General features: G+C 42.6%; 1 protein-coding gene across 1 annotated transcript; it reads right to left on the bottom strand.

Moving 5' to 3' along the window:
- Positions 1–592: 592 nt before the first annotated feature.
- sgpl1 (sphingosine-1-phosphate lyase 1) lies at positions 593–13,985 on the bottom strand. The gene is made up of 14 exons (XM_056291846.1): positions 13,884–13,985; positions 10,130–10,295; positions 9,370–9,437; positions 8,747–8,894; positions 8,367–8,446; positions 8,033–8,161; positions 7,821–7,909; positions 7,531–7,639; positions 7,288–7,386; positions 7,049–7,195; positions 6,356–6,594; positions 5,955–6,101; positions 5,725–5,845; positions 593–4,639 (listed from the first exon to the last, which is right to left on the bottom strand). The coding sequence occupies exons 1-14, from the start codon at positions 13,893–13,895 to the stop codon at positions 4,496–4,498; spliced, it is 1,698 nt and encodes a 565-aa protein (XP_056147821.1). The 5' UTR covers positions 13,896–13,985; the 3' UTR covers positions 593–4,495.
- Between the last annotated feature and the right edge of the window lie 4,751 nt (positions 13,986–18,736).

Genomic DNA, 18,736 nt, shown 5'->3' on the forward strand with positions numbered 1-18,736 from the left:
TATACCAGCCTGGGTGGTGTGGTGGCGCAGTGGTTAGCGCAGTCGCCTCACAGCAAGAAGGTCCTGGGTTTGAGCCTTGGGGTAGTCCAACCTTGGGGGTCGTCCTCTGTGTGGAGTTTGCATGTTCTCACCGTGTCTGCGTGGGTTTCCTCTGGGGGCTCCAGTTTCCTCCCACAGTCCAAAGACATGGAAGTCAGGTGAATTGGCCGTTCTAAATTGTTCCTAGGTATGAATGGGTGTGTGTGTGTGTGTGTGTGTGTGTGTATGTGTCTCAGCCCTGTGATGGCCTGGCGGCCTGTCCAGGGTGTCTCCCCGCCTGCCGCCCAATGACTGCTGGAATGGGCTCCAGCATCCCCGCGAGCCTGAGAGCAGGATAAGCAGTTCAGATAATGGATGGATGGATAATGGATGAATGGCATACCAGCCTGGAGCATCTGGTGTTGCCCTACACCCGACAGTGAACTTGTACTTATTTTATGTGTGCATGGTATTACTGACGGATGTATTGAAAAGCTTTTCCTTAACATGAATCTACACAAAGAATAGACTGCAGTCTAATCTTGTCAGAATCATAACAAAATTCTCATGCAGTTTAATCTTTTTTAATTATTGAAACATTATATGGAACATTTACACTGTTAAAATAACATGAAACTTGTGAGAACTGTTGTCACAGAGCCGAACCCCTGAGGATATCAGACAGGAAAGTGGCTTTACCCGATGCGTCTCATCAGTCTGTCCTCTGAAGGCATAGAGGTGAATGCTGCTTATTGCATATGGAAGAATATTAGCAACAACACACACAGGGATATACCGTATATTGTATTTCTACAGCGGGTGAGGCCCTTTTAAAAGTATTTACAGACTCAGTTATAGTTTGCAGAAAGCAGCAGTCTGAGGTAAAGATGTTATCAGAGGAATTTGCATCTAAACTTATTGAATAGGGATTTCTAAGCCATTCATACAGTATGTTACGTTTGAGCACATCTTCCTCAGACAAAAAAAAAGGAAAAGCAGGATAAATCAGATAATTGACGGAAAATGTAATTTTTGCAGAGGCATGGGTTTCCACACCCTGTGTAAGGGCACAGTATTCATATAGGTATGGATCTGCAACGAGGATGGTGAAATCAGATTCAGCCCCTCGGGGGCTCATCTCAGCATCCTCTGGTTTTCATCAATCTTTTAACCGGGTACTGATTAAAAGACGTGATAATGAGCATCATTACCTGAAGGCTACCCATGAGGAAAGCAATCAGATAGCAAGCAGGGCTCTGGCTGACCAGCGTGGATTCCTGGACTTAGACTCCTAGATACATTCGTGGCTATTGTGTGTGTGTGTGTGTGTGTGTGTATATATATATATATATACATATATATATATATATACACACATACATATATACATATACATACATATATATATAAAAAAACTGATCTGTGAATAAAAACACAGCTGAATATAAGAACACAAAGACATAAGACTCAACAAATTAGTTACTGATAAAGACAAAAATCACCCAGTGGTCACAAGGATAGTAAAATCACACAGAGATGGCAAGCCATCAATCCACGACGGGACTGAAATGACTTCTTTCTAAAATAATAGTAGAGCAAATTCCCTTCTGTTCACTCGATAGGGAGGAAAGGTTACGTATTGCACAAACATGGAAATAATGCAGTAAAAATACACATTCCAACAATCAATTTTAGGGAATAAACAAGTGGAGGGAAGGGGGGGGGGACAACAACAACAACAACAACAACAAACCATTAAAATGCCCTGTTAGTGTTACAGTATGGATGTTTTACATGTCAGCTCGGCGGTAAATATGAACATGTCTTGGTAAACATACTCATATCCTGTACACATTAACCGCGACGTGTACAATTCACCGGCGTGCCGAAAACTGCACATCTCTCGGGGAAAATCTGGTACGCATCAAGGTTAATGTGGCTGTATGGGGTAAATCACAGTGGCGTTGTGTTAACACATGTAAGAACACTTAAAATCTACTGTCTTAAAATGCCTCGACAGGTTATGTTTTACAATGGTGCGTGTGGAAAAAAAAAAGATAGCTACCCTGTCTTTACTTGCACTATAACAGAATGCATATTAATAAATGAACGAGGGATACATTTGCATTGAGTAGATACTGAGGTAGATGCAATTAAAAGAACTTAAACTACCCATAAAAAAAACAAAACACAATTGAACCATATAAAGGGCTGGTGTACAGGTGACTGTATACAGTACAGAGTAGAGGAGGTTGGTCATCTTTCTGTCAATGAACAGTCTATCCACAACAAACCCATTAGAAATGAACTGACATCAGCTTAACCAATGCACGCCGACAAGTGAAAGGTCATTGTCTGCAGGTTCTTAGCAATTCTAGCAGAAGAAAAAAAAAAGGATGTAAAGTGATAAAATCAAATGTTAAACTTTGGAAATCCTTCTGCAAGTTTTGGCAGGCGTTTCAAACCCTCGGGTTTCTAGCCCCAGCTACAGCCCCATCTACAGCCCCATCACCTAAGAAAGGTAAAATTAGGGGACATTTCATATCATTTCTACATCGGCAACATCTAAATCTCCGTTCCCCCAGAACCATCTTCACGTCGCCTGAACGGCGCTTCTACAGCAATAACAAGTTGTGGATGGACCAGTGCCAGGGTATGCAGACTCAATGTACCACTTAATATAATGTGAATCAAGTGCGAGTAAAATAATGGTAAAAACCAAAAATGTGCTCATGTAATCTCTGCTTTATAAAAAGAAAATAAAAATGATCAAAAAAACCCCAACTATACTTTTAGGTTTAAGCTACGAAACAAATTTAACGCAAATGTCATGTTTTCACTAGGGCATTATGGGCTTTACGTTAGAGATGTTGCCTTGGGAGAACCTCTCCTGATATAATTGTTAGTATTCACAGATCAGCCAAAACATTAAAACCATTGACAGGTAAGTGGGGGGAAAAAAAAGAATCATCTCATTACAGTGGCACCTGTCAAGGGGTGGGATATATTAGGCAAGTGAACAGTCAGTTCTTGAAGTTGATGTGTTGGAAGCAGGAAAAATGAGCAAGCGTAAGGATCCGAGTGACTTGGACAAGGGTCATATTGTGATGGCTAGACGACTGGGTCAGAGCATCTCAAAAACGGCAGGTCTTGTGGGCTGTTCCCGGTATGTAGTGGTCAGCACCTACCAAAAGTGGTCCAAGGAAGGACAACCGGTGAACCAGCAACATGGGTGCCCAAGGCTCATTGATGCGCGTGGGGAGCGAAGGCTAGCCCGTCTGGTCCGATCCCACAGAAGAGATACTGTGGCTCAAATTGCTGAAAAAAAATTAACGATGGCTATGATTGACAGGTGTCAGAACACTGTGCATCACAGCTTGCTGCGTACAGAGCTGTGTAGCTGCAGACCGCTGAGTGCCCATGCTGACCCCTTCATGGCAATGGTATTATTCCCTGATGGCAGTGGCCTCTTTCAGCGGGATAACGCGCCCTGCCACACTGCAAAAATTGTTCAGGAATGGTTTGAGGAATATGATGAATTGTTCAAGATGTTGCCTTGGCCTTCAAATTCCCCAGATCTCAATCCGATCCAGCATCTGTGGGATGTGCTGGAAAAACAAGTCCGGTCCGAGGCGGCTCCACCTTGCAACTTACAGGACTTAAAGGATCTGCTGCTAAGGTCTTGGTGCCAGATACCAGAGGACACTTTCAGAGGTCTTGTGGAGTCCATGCCTCGACAGGTCAGAGCTGTTTTGGCGGCACGAGAGGGACCTACACAATATTAGGCAGGTGGTTTTAATGTTTTGGCTGACTGGTCTTTAATAATAATTTTATCCTTAAAACAAACAGATGGCTTGTAAATACCTTCTATTTGTACATACACAGTTACAACCAGTCTAACAGTACACGTGGGTTTACGCTAGAGGGCAGCAGAGCGGTCCTGACGTCCAGTGGTCTGTGATTCTACTGACTCATCACAAATCTTCAAGTAGTGATGCAGCATGCTGAAATGTTCCCACCGGCATAAAAATGAACGAAACAGGAAAATAAAACAACGTGACCAACGCTTAAAAACCGGTAATTCGGTGAGCTCATGATAGAATTAATCATTCATGATAGAATTAATCATTCATGATTGCGTTCAAACGGAGATTAAAAATGAAATGGACAAATATTTTTCGAGGGATAAAAGCAGTTTCGTTCTGCCGTTACATTATAAAACTCTATTAAATCAAAACCCATGAGGATTAAGTCTCAAGTCTCTCTTCGTGGTCTAGGTACGGTTACAGAAGGATTTCCTTCTGGGATCTCTATGATGATGGCTTGTGCTTCAAAGAATCTTTGCAGACGTGTTCATGGAGGTGTTAAGTGGGAAAGATAAGGCAACCGTTGAGTGATTAGTTGAGCGGGCTGGAAAGAGAAGGGCTTCATTTTCTCAACTCGGGCACGTCCAGGCCAGGCTGGACCAACTCCTGTTTTAGTGGGCCTTGCCATTGCCATTCATGTGGTTTGTCTGAGTCTTGGGTATTTCAGTGCTGTAGAGACAGTCCAGGAAGCCCCGGGAGATCTCGGTCACCATGGATCTGTCTGGGATGGACTGGGCCATGCCGTAAATCGCTCCCTAAAAATGTCCGAAAGGCGAGAGGGAGTTTACTTCCACGTAGTATTACAGATTCACAGGAGTCACGTGTTGTTATGGACTTGCTCATGATAATTATATATTCATATTCAAATCCTAAACAGGGGTAATTTGGTATACATGAACTGGAACAACGTCAGTAAATGTCTGTGTATGATGTGCAATAATATTTTCATAAGGTGTAATATAGCATTTGATACTTTTTTCCTCTTATTACTATTTATATGTATGGGCAAGTCAAAGTATTCACAGTGCATAGTCGGCCTTAGATGTGAATATCGCAGCTATCATCTATGAGTTTCTGAATATTGTGGGGTAAATCACAAGTTTCATCACGATATATTATATCGATTCTTTGGACAACGATGCAATATTTGCTGGTATCACAAAGTCTGCCACAATACGATTTTGATTCAGGGGCCTGCGATCGATATGAGACGATATCATATGCCCATTTAACGCAGTCAATTATATTTATATCAACTCAAAAAAGGAACTAAAATATGATTTGACACTTTTATTACTGAGTTCTTCCAGATGTTCAAATGAAAAACAATCCTATTCTTTTTAATAAAAAGAATGAAAACAGACCTCCTGCTGTTCACTATAAAGTGCCACATTTCTCATGTTGAAGTGTCAATTTTTGATGACCTTTCAATTATGAACATAAACCATGCACCTTGGATTTACAAGGTTTTGTCTGTGTGCTCAGTGGTTAAGTGACATTGAGCTTTAAAATTTCCACATCCTCGGTGTATCTTAAAGATGATGATATGGATCGATGTTTTCACTTTGTATCAATGATATTTGATCGTTGATCATTGAATTGATACATCGATCCAGATTGATGGATCATTACACCCCTAGTAGAAACCTATATCTGGCTGCTATCACCTGGACATGGAGTTGGCACATGCCAACTTGTAAAAAGAACACCTCCGCTATGAATAGCATTGTAATTAATATGTGTGAGTACATGCACTCCCGCAGGGTTTGCACATATAAGTTGAGCTGAGAAATACGAGTGCATCTTCATGAGGTGGTAGAGAAAGCAGAATTCAGCTTACCATTCCGGTTGTCTTCTCCTTGGGGTTCTTCATGATAATGGCCACCTGCTCTTTGACATCACGAATAAACTGACCAGCGACACCTGGCTGGGTGTGCAGAACCGTGCAACAAATGTGAATGCTGTTAAGAGAGAAATACGCAAGAGGATCACACAGTTATTTGAAGTGTGACTATTCTGTTTTACTGTTAAACTGTCAAATAATGACTTTTTTCCCTCCCCCGGTTCTACCTGGATGGATACTGAAGCGTGTTTAGATTCCAGCCCTTGGATGTCAGTGCATTAGAGAGACGGAAGATATCAAAAACATCCGAGCCCATTGCCACCACAGACACCTCTGGATCTCCAAACACAAACACACCATTTACCTTTTGGATTCTGTCGAGACATTAGAATAAAAAATAAAGATTGAGTTTCAAAAATCAGTTGTGCCCAGAAAAAACTATTGATGAAATCAAAGTTGAACAACAATGACAACCCGAGAAGTAAGCTGTGTGCTCATAAGCATCCATCACATAAAACAATTGAAAGTTTAACCAGCTGAATGATAACTCTTATCAATAGTTTTGTTTTCTGGATTTGCTTGCACTGTTAAATGCAGATTTTAACTGTTACTGAGGCGAGCATCTTACTCTGTTTTAATTTTGCGCGCTGTGCTGATAATCTTCTTGGTGGCATCTACATAGCCATTCTGGCCCATGTGCATCATGGTAGCCCAGCAGGCGGCGATGATGCCCCCCGGTCTGGAGCCTGCCACTGAGGGGGAGGCGTAGATTCCACCTTGCCAATCTGGGGCTACAAAGTATTGGTAGTGACGATACTTCTTATCACTATACAGGATTACTGAGGAACCCTTGGGGGCGTACCCATACTGGAGAGGTAACATGGAGTACAGACACATACATTGAGAGAGAAACAGACGCAAAATGATTTTTAATTTCTATGGAGGAACTGGTACAATGAGAAAGAGCAATTATCCATATCCCAGAGTTCCTACACTTCTGCACAAATTAAATTCCATGACTATTTCTTAACATATTGCAGAAAACATTTACCAGGAATTGTTCAATGTATCGAGCCATGCGGAGGCATGATTTCTGAGATCGCTTGATTTGTCAGACGTCATGTTCCCCCATTAAAAACTTCTTGAAACAGTTGAAACATGTTTCAAGACATATTGGATTGCAGAAGTCCTGAAAAACACTTTTTCAATTTCCATTCTTTGCATAACTGTGGAAGCTTGACATCAGAGCCAGGAATCGAAGCCAGAAGGCCATGGGGGGGGGGGGGTACAGATATGATGGGAAACAAGAACCACTCCTTACCTTGTGGGTATCTGCGGAGATGCTGGTAACACCCTTTACTCTGAAGTCAAATGGGGCTAATGGGTAGCCAGCGTTTGCCATGAACACAATGAGAAAGCCTCCTAGACAGGCATCCACATGCAAAGGGAGGCTGTAGTGTACAGCCAGCTGGAACACCCCAAGGGAAAGTGTGAGTGAGCGACTCTATGTACTCTCAACTCCATTAGTTTTTTCTGTTTTTGATAGGGCACACTTCTCACCTTGGCCACTTCCTCAGTGGGGTCCATGATTCCATGAGGGAACTGAGGTGCTGAGCACACAAGCATGGCAGTGTTCTTGTTGATAGCCCTCTTCATAGCCTTAGTCATGAGAAAAATAGGGAAGTATATTTGCCAGTTTCCTATGTGGCTTGTGACATTAGACAATTAACAGTCATTCTAAAAATTAAAAAAAAAAATCCAAGGAGTGAAATCAATTAACATAATGTCTATTCATACTCTTACCTTCACGTCTACCTTCATAGTTTTTTTGTCCAGGGGTATGTGAACAAGTTTCATCCCAAAGTAGTGGGCTGCTTTGTCAAAGGCTGCATGGACACTCACTGGTGCAAGACTGTAAAAATTAGAGCAATAGTTATGTTGAAACACCAACTGGTAAGTCATTACGAATTCAAGGCAGCTACGACAACCGTGTGTGCAAAACACCAGGCAAAAACCACTGACAGGTCTTTAATATTGTGCAAGTACCATCTTCTAAACTTGTCAATGACATTTTTAATCTCAACCGGTCTTACATTTCAGGGTGTTTAACACCACGTTCATATGCCATGTCTCTGTATGCTTTGCAGGCCATCAGTATACTCTCAGTTCCCCCTGAAGTGACCTAAAAAGGAGCAGCAGCAGTTGACAGTCAGAAGACATTGATCTCATGTCTCGCAATAAAACCATTCGGTCAGTGGTTTTTTTTTTTGTGTGCAAATTTTGTAAGCTGTGCATGGAAACTTACTGTGCCACAGGAGTTGGGCCCACCATGGAAAAGTGTGCAAGCCATTCTAACCACCTCTGCTTCCATCTTCCTTACGCCAGGAAAGATATCTGGGTGAAGTGGGTTGCTCCATGCAAAGTCACCATATACCTAGAGTCAAAAGCAGTAAGATGGGTGACCAAATCCGTGTGGATAAAAAACAATTTATGAGTCTACAGTGAGGTCAAGAATACAAAAGCAGTTGTCTTTCATAACAAACAAATGGGAGAAAAATTCCTGCTTGGCATAGTTAATATTCAACCATTATTATCTGCCTAAAATACCAAAGCACAGAGAAGGTTATAAAGAGACATACCTTAACCAAGAGTTTGGTGAGTGTTTCATCACCCCAGTACACTGCACCTGAAACCCATCCTTTCTCCCACTGTACTTCATCTGTAAGAGGAAAATACCTGATTAAAAAATATCCGAGTAAAAAAAAACAAAAAAAACATATGACCCAAAATCTTATGCCCTATTCTGTCAGTGGTAAGGGCCAACCCTGCCATTCACCACGTTGCACCAGCATACTTAAAGACAGCAACATGCTATTCCTGTTGGTTTCTATAATCATTTCACATTAGCTCCGGAAAATGTTTTGGGAGGTAGGAATAAAATAAATAAGTGAGGCTTTTCAAGAAGAAAGCTATAAAAATAATGGACCTTGAGCGAACCCAAGGACAAATTACTACTTACTCAGTGTCTCATACTCTCTGATCTTGTTAAGCACTTGGCTCTGGGAGAGACCTTGTGAGGGCAGCTGTTTAGTGTAGCTCATACCGTCTTTCAGCGTGCAAAGGCTTGCAGACATGTCGTCTAAGGCCTTGTTCAGCTGGGTCTGAATCTGTCATAAACAGACAACAGAGTCACTTCATAGACACCAAGGCCAACATAGTCACTGGATGCAGCTTAATTTATCCATACAAAATTAAAAAAAAAAGTATATACCATAAAATGCAACCATAAAATAACTAAAATACTTTGTCAAAAAAATAGCTCATTTGTTTTTGTACAGTAGAGGTTCTATAGGTCAAAGGTTGTCATGTACGTATGGGAAACCCAAAAGACAATAAGAAGGGATTATTAATAACAAGCTCCATCTGAATGAGAGCTCTCAGTTAAATGGTGATACAATGACCAAAGGTAACCCAATACTATCACAAGTACATGATGTAAAGTGTGCCAAAGGTCCCAACAACCCCCCCCCCCGCCCGCATGCTTGCGCTCAGTCGTCCATGAATGACTCATAAGAGCTTTAGAAGATAGACTCAGAGCACATCTGCTGTGAAAAGAAGAAACAGAAAAACCACAACACTTACTGCCCCGCCGATGAAGGGTATTTTTCTGATGAGTCGAAAGCATTTCTTCTTGATTCTGGATGTGAGGCCTATAAATCAAGGAACAAGCAGGCAGCTGTAGTGAGATACGGCTGGACAGAGTCAACTGCAAATGCCAAACAGCTGACTATGACTAGACCAACGATCACATGTCGACACCAGCAGCGGCCTCTTAAGTCTGGGCCTTGCACTGACAAAGCATTTTATTTTGGCCCCCGAGAGATCCTCTAAATGACATGATTTTCATCTGGCTCGGGGTACAGCTGAGGTCAAACCAGACTTTAAGTATGCTAAAAGACGGGTGGAGTTGGCTTGTTGCTAAAGGAATTCAACCGCTCCAATACGGGGCCGTAGAGAAAGTCCTGGCGTTTGACTTCAAAAGTTTGAGGTTACCGATTGATAACCGAAGTCAAATTCCAACAAAGTTTTGGAGCGATGGTAGGACTGTGTTGCTGCAGAGTCTCTGCTGGCAGTAACTGTTTAAAGTATGTTCCCTTCAAAAGGCCATTCACTGAGTTTTGACAAGGCTGGCTTCACATAACAGGAGCATACTTTTTTTTTTTTACTCATAAATCTTAAATGTCGCCAGTTAAGTAGTGATACTAAGCCTCAAAAGGGTTTTGTGAATTTGGCCTTGGAACAGAAGAACATTGTTAAAAATGGCTCACTTTGATTGATATAATCTCTGATTATTTCTTCAGCTGGCCTACATTGTACTCATGCATCATTTGAGGTAAATTACTTTCTTGCTGGAAGAGGAAGCCTTTAGCCCAGACTGCTCCCAGGGTGGTGATGAAAGTAACGCCAATGATCTGCCACGGCTCCAGGTCCTTGCAGAGTAAGTTCACCTGCCGCCGTCCCTCCTCTAGATACAGCAAGAGCATCTCCTTATACACCTCCAAGGCACTCTGTAGAAGTTAAAAGAGTACGTAATCTATGGAGGATTCTTGAAGCATATAGCAATACGCATACAGTTGAATGGCTGTATAGCCAAACAAATTACGGATATTAACATTTTGCACAAAACTGGTAACTGGTATAACTGTTTCAATGAAAGAAATCCACTTTATTTTTGTCATTGTGCAGTTGTTCAGTTTCAATGAAATTTGCTCTCTGCATTTAACCCATCCTATTGTACTATAGGAGCAGTGGACAGCTGCAGCGCCTGGGGACCAACTCCAGTTCTTCTTTCCACTGCCTTGCTCAGGGGCACAGACAGGAGTATTAACCCTAACATGCATGTCTTTTTGATGGTGGGACGAAACCGGAGCAACCGGAGGAAACCCCCGCAGACACAGGGAGAACATGCAAACTCTACACAGACAGGGCCTGGGACAGCCTGGGGTTCGAACCCAGGACCTTCTTGCTGTGAGGCAACAGTGCTAACCGCTGGGCCACTGTGCTGCCCCAAAATAAAGCAGCCCCAAGATAATTAGGCTATATTCTATATATAGCTAAATTAACATTTATTGTCCCTTTTTTTCTCTATGCTCACATGAATACTCTTGCAAAAATATGAAGAAAAAAACAAAAACAAAAACAAATTATGATCATTACAAATTATAAAAGCCTACACAGTATTAGCAATTTAAACCAGATATATTGATGCTGAGTGGTACTTACACCAGAAGACAAAGTCATTCTTGCACAATTTAATCTTTATGCCTCTAATATGCTCAGTATCTGTCAGTTCATGAACCGAAGGCTTTCATCAAGTGCGGCAGGTGGTTCCTACTCTTTCAGGTTAGCGTGAGAAATTGTCAGGTGACTACACCCTCACAAGAGACTCCTCCCAACACTCCAGCCAGTAGGAGACATAACGTTTGTAGCCAATGGAGGAGAGGGGATGTTTTACACCGCCAGTCTTGATAGGAGGACATAGGAAGTTGTCTTCATGTGGAAAGAATTATATAGGATGCCAGCTTTTACGATCAACAGATGGAGAACATTTCTTCCTCTGTTAATCAAAATATCAATCCCCGTATGGTATTTTCCCAAACTGTTGAGTGACTGATGCAAAGTACAACCTCTCATGCTTAAATCCAGTCGACGATCATACTAAATTATTCTTGACTGTTATTTCGTAAGTGCAGTAAAAATTAACAGATCTACTAACGTTTGCCATTATCTCTGCAATACTGCTTTTTATCATGACAGCGACAGGCGGTTTGATAACAAGGAAGATTGTTCCTCACGTAAATCAGCCACAATCAGATGGAGAAAAGCTGAAGGTCCAAAAAGTATATCAGATAACCATAATTTGCAACGACTGACATAAACATCACATAACGGTAGTTTGAGGGTAGGGGGCTTGGGTAGGGGGGTTACTCCTTTTGTAATGAATGTTTCAATCTCATGATGTCAAAGATCTTGCTTTTCTCAGTTTTCAAAATAAATGATGTTTTTAAGAAACAGTCAGCTCCACAATTGAAGTATAATCTGCAGCTTATTTACCAATAACTTAATCAATGACCAATGAATAATGCAGAGAAGGAGGGCTCTCGCTACAGAACAACAACCGACCCTTCTCAGACTACAGTTGTCATTCCTATTTGTTTGAATAGCATGCTCTCATACAGGTTTGGCAGGGTTAGCTGATGACAACAGCATCAGGCGCAACGGTATACAAGTCATGTGATCCACTACGGCTATGTTTTAAATGGGGGGGGGGGGGGGCACATGCAAATCCTTTCATTAACAAACATGGAATTGATCCTACATTTTCTGTGACGGAAATGAGGACCAGTGGACTCTCTAAAATGTCTCCTGTTTCAAAAGGGCAGTCACATTGTGAGTGACGCAACGTGAAAGAGGCTCGAGCCTCAGTGATCCATGCCATATTTCTGGCCTTCATTTGTCCATTTGTCATAAAGTAGAGATTAAATTGTGTTATCTAAAGTCAGGTCAAAAGGCAAGTTTGGGGGGCTGATGTAATATGCACAACCCCTTTGGAAATATGCCTCTTTTTGTTATTCAACACATTCTCCAGCTTTTTTTCAGATTATCATTTTTTTACAGTCCCAAATTTTACAGCACATTCAATGCTGTCTTTGCCTCAGGGGAGTATATGCAGAGTATGAACAAAGACTTTCATGCACATTTTGTTCGGCCTATTGTTGTGTAGTAGACGCCCATTCCTCCGCTTTCTCCCATACAGGCAGTTGGCTATTCCCTAAGGAGCCCTTTGTGTTCTCAAAAGGGAGGTCATTTTCTCATGGAAATGTGCTGGGTGTGAGGAGGTTGCTGCTGGGATACATTAGAGGTAAACAGAACATTGTCACAGTTTGTCCAGAGGAGTCATAAATAAGTTAGAAGTTGAAATAATTATGTGGCTCTGCAATTCACTTTTCTGGCATCCCTTTGAACCGCTGTCAAGTTTTCCACCAATCACAATCTCGTGGCTCGATCGCCACTGACAGATTTCAATGCCAAAGTAGACATTTTGAACTCACATGACCTGAATTTGAATCGCACGTCTCATTACACTGCACGTCTCAATAATTGTAAGCACTTCCCTTGGTTTATGTCTACATCTGATTTGTCAAGATTGCAACAGGCAATTTGGAGTTGGTGCCGAGATGACTCAAGCACACTTAAGCCATCTCTGCACCAACTGCAAACTGCCTGACAAATTAACATTAACTATGAACCACACAGCGGTTTGCTGCTTCAAAACACCAGGAGACTTGTCACGCCACTTGTGTCTTGCTCTCATGCAAACTTCATCCCTGCTCTTCGGGGAGGAGGAGGAGGAGGACGAGGAGGTGGGGAGCACATCACGAACCAGTCAAAACAGAAACCTAGCGCAAGGCTTTGTTTGAATTTCCTGTCTGTTTGCATTAAACAGGAAGTCTAATATTAGACACCGAGCACTACAACAAAAAGTGCTGCATTTTGCCCCCCCCCCCCAAAGACAGCTCATCTTTCCTACTCCTTGTTAATAAGGACAATAACACAGACTATAAGTGTGGTTTCCTTTGGCGAGAGAAATCAAATGCAAAAATACAGTTTTGGTTTTTTTTGTTGAGAACGCATCACTTTATTGCCTATTGGAAGTACAGCCTACTGGTGTAAGATAACACACAGCAATACTTGCCAAGCGAGTTACAACTCCATCCGAGACTGATAAAGGTCGTAAAGTTTTCATCATCATCATCATCTTACTGCTTCAAATACAACCATTAACTTGACGACAACCCATGCCCCTGCTTTCTCCACCCTTCGTTACCTCGCCACTTTCTCAACCTTTCGCTTTGGCATCTTCCAGAGCAAACCCACACCCAGATCCAGATCTCGGGGGTGATAAACTGAGCGGTAAGACTTGGCAGCGTAACGTCTAAGCGACAGGTTTTACTTTCTGTCATCTGTGTATATCACGAAGCGCACCATGCTGGAGAGAAATAACATGTCTCATGAAATATTGACATGCTCCGCGTAAATGGGAGACGCGGTTAAAGGTTTTAAGGTTTTCGGGTTTAACATGATCGATCACTTACCCAGTGATCCATGTCGTCGGCAAACAAAAAAAAATGCACACTTAAAAACCAACGCTTTTCTTCGAGAAAAAGGAAAGTCACCTCAAGACCAGCTTGCTTTGCGTCTACGGATCAACATCCTCGGCTACTATCATATACATGAGTAAGGCGAACCCACTTTCAGGAAGTAACGAGCAGCTAGTCATGCGCAGTCGCACGCTAGTAGATCTCGCGGCCATGCGGGTGGTTTCCTCGCGTAGGTCCAGGTCCGATGCGTGTGCTGATGTTGTGTAAGGATCAGCTGTTGAACGCAGCCCACGCAATCGTTTCGACGCGCACTAGCGGAGTAGCGATCAAAGCGCTTACTAGCGCGTCGCGTTTGGAATGACGTAAAATGTTTTCCTCCCCAGAGTGCATGGAGCGCCCTCTAGCGCCCGATAAATACCCCTACACATCCTGCATCTGACAGCGTTGTTAAAAGAGAAAAACATGGTTGTTGCTCTGTGATCTTATGGGAATACATGTTTTTCTCGAAAAACAAAAAAATTATAATGCAGTTGTACTGACCGAAAGCCGAAATTCTCAGGGCCTACCCAACACACGCACACCAAAAAGGGAGGAGCCAAGCTTTCAAGTAGTGGATACACTTGTTAAGGTATAGCCAGTGAGCTAAAACTGTGCACATGGTGGACATAAGTGGGTGGTAATTGTCTTTCTTAAATGGGTATGTTAGAAAGTTGACTTGGGTCCCGAGCAGCTAGGACTGAAGATCAAATCAAATCAAATCAAATCAAATTTATTTGTATAGCCCAATATCACAATTACAAATTTGCCTCAGTAGGCTTAACAGCAACACAAACATCCTGTCCTTAGACCCTCTCATCGGATAAGGAACAACCCCCTAAAAAAACAACCCTTTAACAGGGTTTTGTTTTTGTTTTTTGTTTTTTTGTCACATCCACCCCCACTGGCCCCACTGGGGGTCCAGATGCTTGTTGCTTTTTCCTTCATGTCCACCGTAAAACAGATCTCCAATCTGTGAAGTTGCAACAACTGCCACAGTCAAGTTGTTTCTTATGTGTCTGTCTTTACTTTAAAGAGCTTGTGGGGCTTTTGCTTTGGAAAATAAAAACAGACGCAGTGACCAGTGTTTCCTGTTTACAACTGTTTCAATGATCGACCATATTCAGTTTTACCAACAGCAACACACTTAAAACTGTTTCGATACATCTTACGTTATAATTAAAACAACTAAGATGCATATATAACATATATGCATATATAACATATATAACATGTTATATAACATAAAGTATATAACTAAGATGCTGGGATAGGTTCCAGGATCCAGCGACCCTGAGTAAGGATAATGAATGAATGAATGAATGAACGAACGAATGAATGAATGAATGAATGAATGAATGAATGCATGCATGAATGAATGAATGAAAAATATAACAGATAATAATTCCAAATAGGAAAGAGCAAGTATGAACAACATCTGCAGTTGAGTGGTAAACCAGGCAGCTAACTTTTGAACCAGGACATTGGATACACCCCACACAAAAATAGCAGCCGCACCATCAGCCTCTGCAAGAAATACAGAATTTCAACAGTTACCAAAACCCTAAAAGCAAAATAGAAGTGTCCCTGCCTTGTCAGACTTGAGTTCTCACGTGGCCTGGAGGTAGAGGACACATGCGCAGATGGACAGTCCACAGTGCTTTACCTCTCATGTTTACAACAACTTTGTTAACGAAAGGTTGCATTTCAAAGCTTCATCCAACTTATGCAGTCCCTGAACAGAAAACTCTGCCATTAAACACAATCTAACCTTTATCCCAGTCTTCCTCGGTGCAAGGATTTGTCCAAGTACTTGGTGTACTTGTACTTGATGTACAAGTATGATGTACCTCAGTGAGAGTAATTCAGGCCATGTGCTCATGTCCCTTAGCTGAGTTGCACTTTAGCATGCATCTTTGCATTCTTCCATAACCTCGATTTAAGCAGAAGGAGGGAGACTTGAAGTAAACTGAAACACTTACAAGCGTCAACATTTAGGCCCACTTCAGCATTGCTTTCCCAGATACCTTACAGATGTGATGTGAAGCAAACTGCTCACACTACTATTCAGCACTGAAAGCAATGCTATTTATTTTACAAGGCATATGATACAGGGTCCTCGTGTATATAAGCTTTGTGTATATATTGTGTACTATAAGTGCTTTGGGTGTCTTGAAAAGCACTGTATAAATGTAATGATGATGATAATGATGATGATTATTATTATTATATGTATGGTGGTGGCAAAGGTAACAATATAAACACTGAGTAAATCAGAGAGGAAAAAAGTAATTTGACCACAATGCATTTTCTGTGAGAAAGTTTAGATCAGCCGATGCTGCGATTATGCAGTACTGACACAGACGTCAGATCAAATATGGTAACAGACGTAGGAAACTCCAAGTAAACCCATATCAAATACTCACACGGAGATATAAAACAACTGAAGGTTTACTTTTTTTAAATTTTATTTTGTTTGGTGAAGGCTGCAGCCATTCTCCATAACTAAATGACAGCCAGCACGTGAGTGCTGAATGGGTAAACACACCAGCGGAAGAAAAGAAATCATTCCGTGTTAATTTGTTAAAAAAAGAAGAAGAGGTAAGCGACCTGCGACCACAACGCCCGTTGTTTACGATTTAAAGAAACCCAACTCGAGTCGACAAACTGGCCCCGGGGACAGCTAGTCCCACTGTAATTGGTCCACATTGTCTCCAGGAGCCCAAGTTAGCGCGACAATGCGTGGAGCCCCTGAAAAGAAAGCTCGGAGCACATTAAAACTGAATCACTTCTTGTGTAAATGGTCCCCCGGGGTCATTCTGGTCACGAGGCGCACACCTCTCCAAAAGCGCACGCGTCTCCAAAGGCGCACTCCACTCTTTCTAAAGACAGGGCGCATTGTTTGGGCTTCTCACAAGAGGTGTACATATGGTATCCGGGTTGCAATTAAATGTTTTTTAAGATGTTTTTCTCCCTCGAAGAAGTTTCCCCTTTTTTTTCTTCTCCCTCTCTCTCCCCCTCTCTCTCTCTCCCTCTTCGCCCTCAGCCCTTTGCGAGGCGGAACAAGAGGGGGGGCACATTCAATGGCTCCGCTGCCGGTTCGGGATGACAACAATCTGGTCAGCGAGTTGTTGGACTTTGATTGTCCCCTCGAAAACGTCCTTCAAACAAAAGACGAGGGCGGGAAATAAAGCCCCACCTGGTACCTCTGTTTGCTAAAATAATAATAAATAGGTTTCGTTTAATAAATAAGCACAAGGGACTGTAAAGTGGAGCCGCAGAGGAAGTGTTAATCAGAGGGCCCGGGCAGGTATCACCTGCTCGCAAGCTTGCTCAGTTTATTGTTAAATATTGTTAAATCACTTTTTCGTCGCAAGTCTGTTCAGATAGCTGCTATTTCCACGGCAACTGGGCGCCCGTGTTTGCCCACACTTTGCATAACAAGCAAGACACTACAGCGCGCTGATAAAAACGCAAGGAGAGGGAGAGTGACGGCTTCAAACCCCACACCTGTCCGCCATATCCCAGTATGGATTTGGCATCCATGATTATTTGTAAAGCGGCAGTATTCCCGTTTACTCTGGGCTTTTCCTGCCTTTTATAACAGCGAGCCACTATCTCCTATCTCGCCGGCATATTTGTCCGTTTTATTGAAAGCATATGGTTATCAGACGGCTCCCTAAAATACATATTTAGACAGAAAGTTAGTGGGTGGTTTCTTTTTTTCTCTCTCTCGTCGTCCTTTGTTGGTCGTCGTAAATCGCGTTTTAAGCTGGGCCACGCTCCTCTTTCCTCGTTCATGCGCGTTTAACACGTTGGTTTGTTCGTACTTTTACCACTCTTTTGCCTCCCAAATTAAGTTTGGGTTACAGAAATGCTGTGCGTCACCGACTCCCCGGCGGGGCCGGCCCTGTGTTGGAGAGGTCGTGGCGCACAATGATGCGCTCATAATCCGGCAGGGATTCGACTTTAGTCGCTGCGATGTGGAGCAGGAGGCTTCGCGCTGCCGCTGCCAACAGCGACTTTTGACATTTCCCGCCCCGCCGGCGAGGCAGCCCCATGCGTAATGTCGCCCTCGCCGACCTGCCAGTCATATTGCGCTCTTACACAGTGTGCACATGTTTCAGCACATTTAGGGCATTATCGTCGGCGTCTTCTGGGGTATATCGGCTGAACGCAGGGTACTAGGGATAACCCACAGTGTAACTGGGATAACAAGGAGTACCTGGACCAGATCTGAGTGTCCCATGGCCGGCTTCTAAGGAGAGCCAGATGATCGGACATGCGCTCAATAAGAATAATAAAAGAGGGAAAAAAGATAATAAATACCGTCGATAATAATAAGTACGGTGGTTATTTAACATTGACATTAACCTTACAGTTAACAGCATTCAGTTCTTTGGCCCCTATTTGACGCCTTTTCTCAGGAACCAGTGTACAAGTGACCGTGGCCCGGTCCTCTGTGCACTATCTGTGCGTAAAGGTTTGCACAGTTTGAACGCGCAAACTGTTGCGTATGAAATAACACCGCGGACCCCCTGACAAGAATCGACCTGCCACCGAGGCTTCGGCTAATCTGAGAAGAACTGCAGAGAGCATGAGAAATAGGACACATAATTTGGCTAAATTGATTTTACGCATACGGTGTCGTGTCTGTTTTAAGGACGTCAGCTTCAACACGCTCTTGTTAGCGCCGATAAATAGTAGCGCGTCTCCCTCGTGGTGGTTTAGGATGTGTGCCGCGTGACATGAAAACTTATATTCAAAACTATCTTTTCAAAGACCGAGGCAGCTATTACAAATGAGGAAAC

This window comes from Lampris incognitus, chromosome 13, assembly GCF_029633865.1.
Source record: "Lampris incognitus isolate fLamInc1 chromosome 13, fLamInc1.hap2, whole genome shotgun sequence".
In the NCBI taxonomy this organism is placed as follows: Eukaryota; Metazoa; Chordata; class Actinopteri; order Lampriformes; family Lampridae; genus Lampris; species Lampris incognitus.

Coding starts and splice junctions, on each gene's coding strand:
- sgpl1 (XM_056291846.1), bottom strand. Junction 9,438..10,129: donor CTTCCTCTTCCAGCAAGAAA/GTAATTTACCTC, acceptor CTTGATTTATAG/GCCTCACATCCAGAATCAAG. Junction 7,910..8,032: donor GGCCCAACTCCTGTGGCACA/GTAAGTTTCCAT, acceptor GCTCCTTTTTAG/GTCACTTCAGGGGGAACTGA.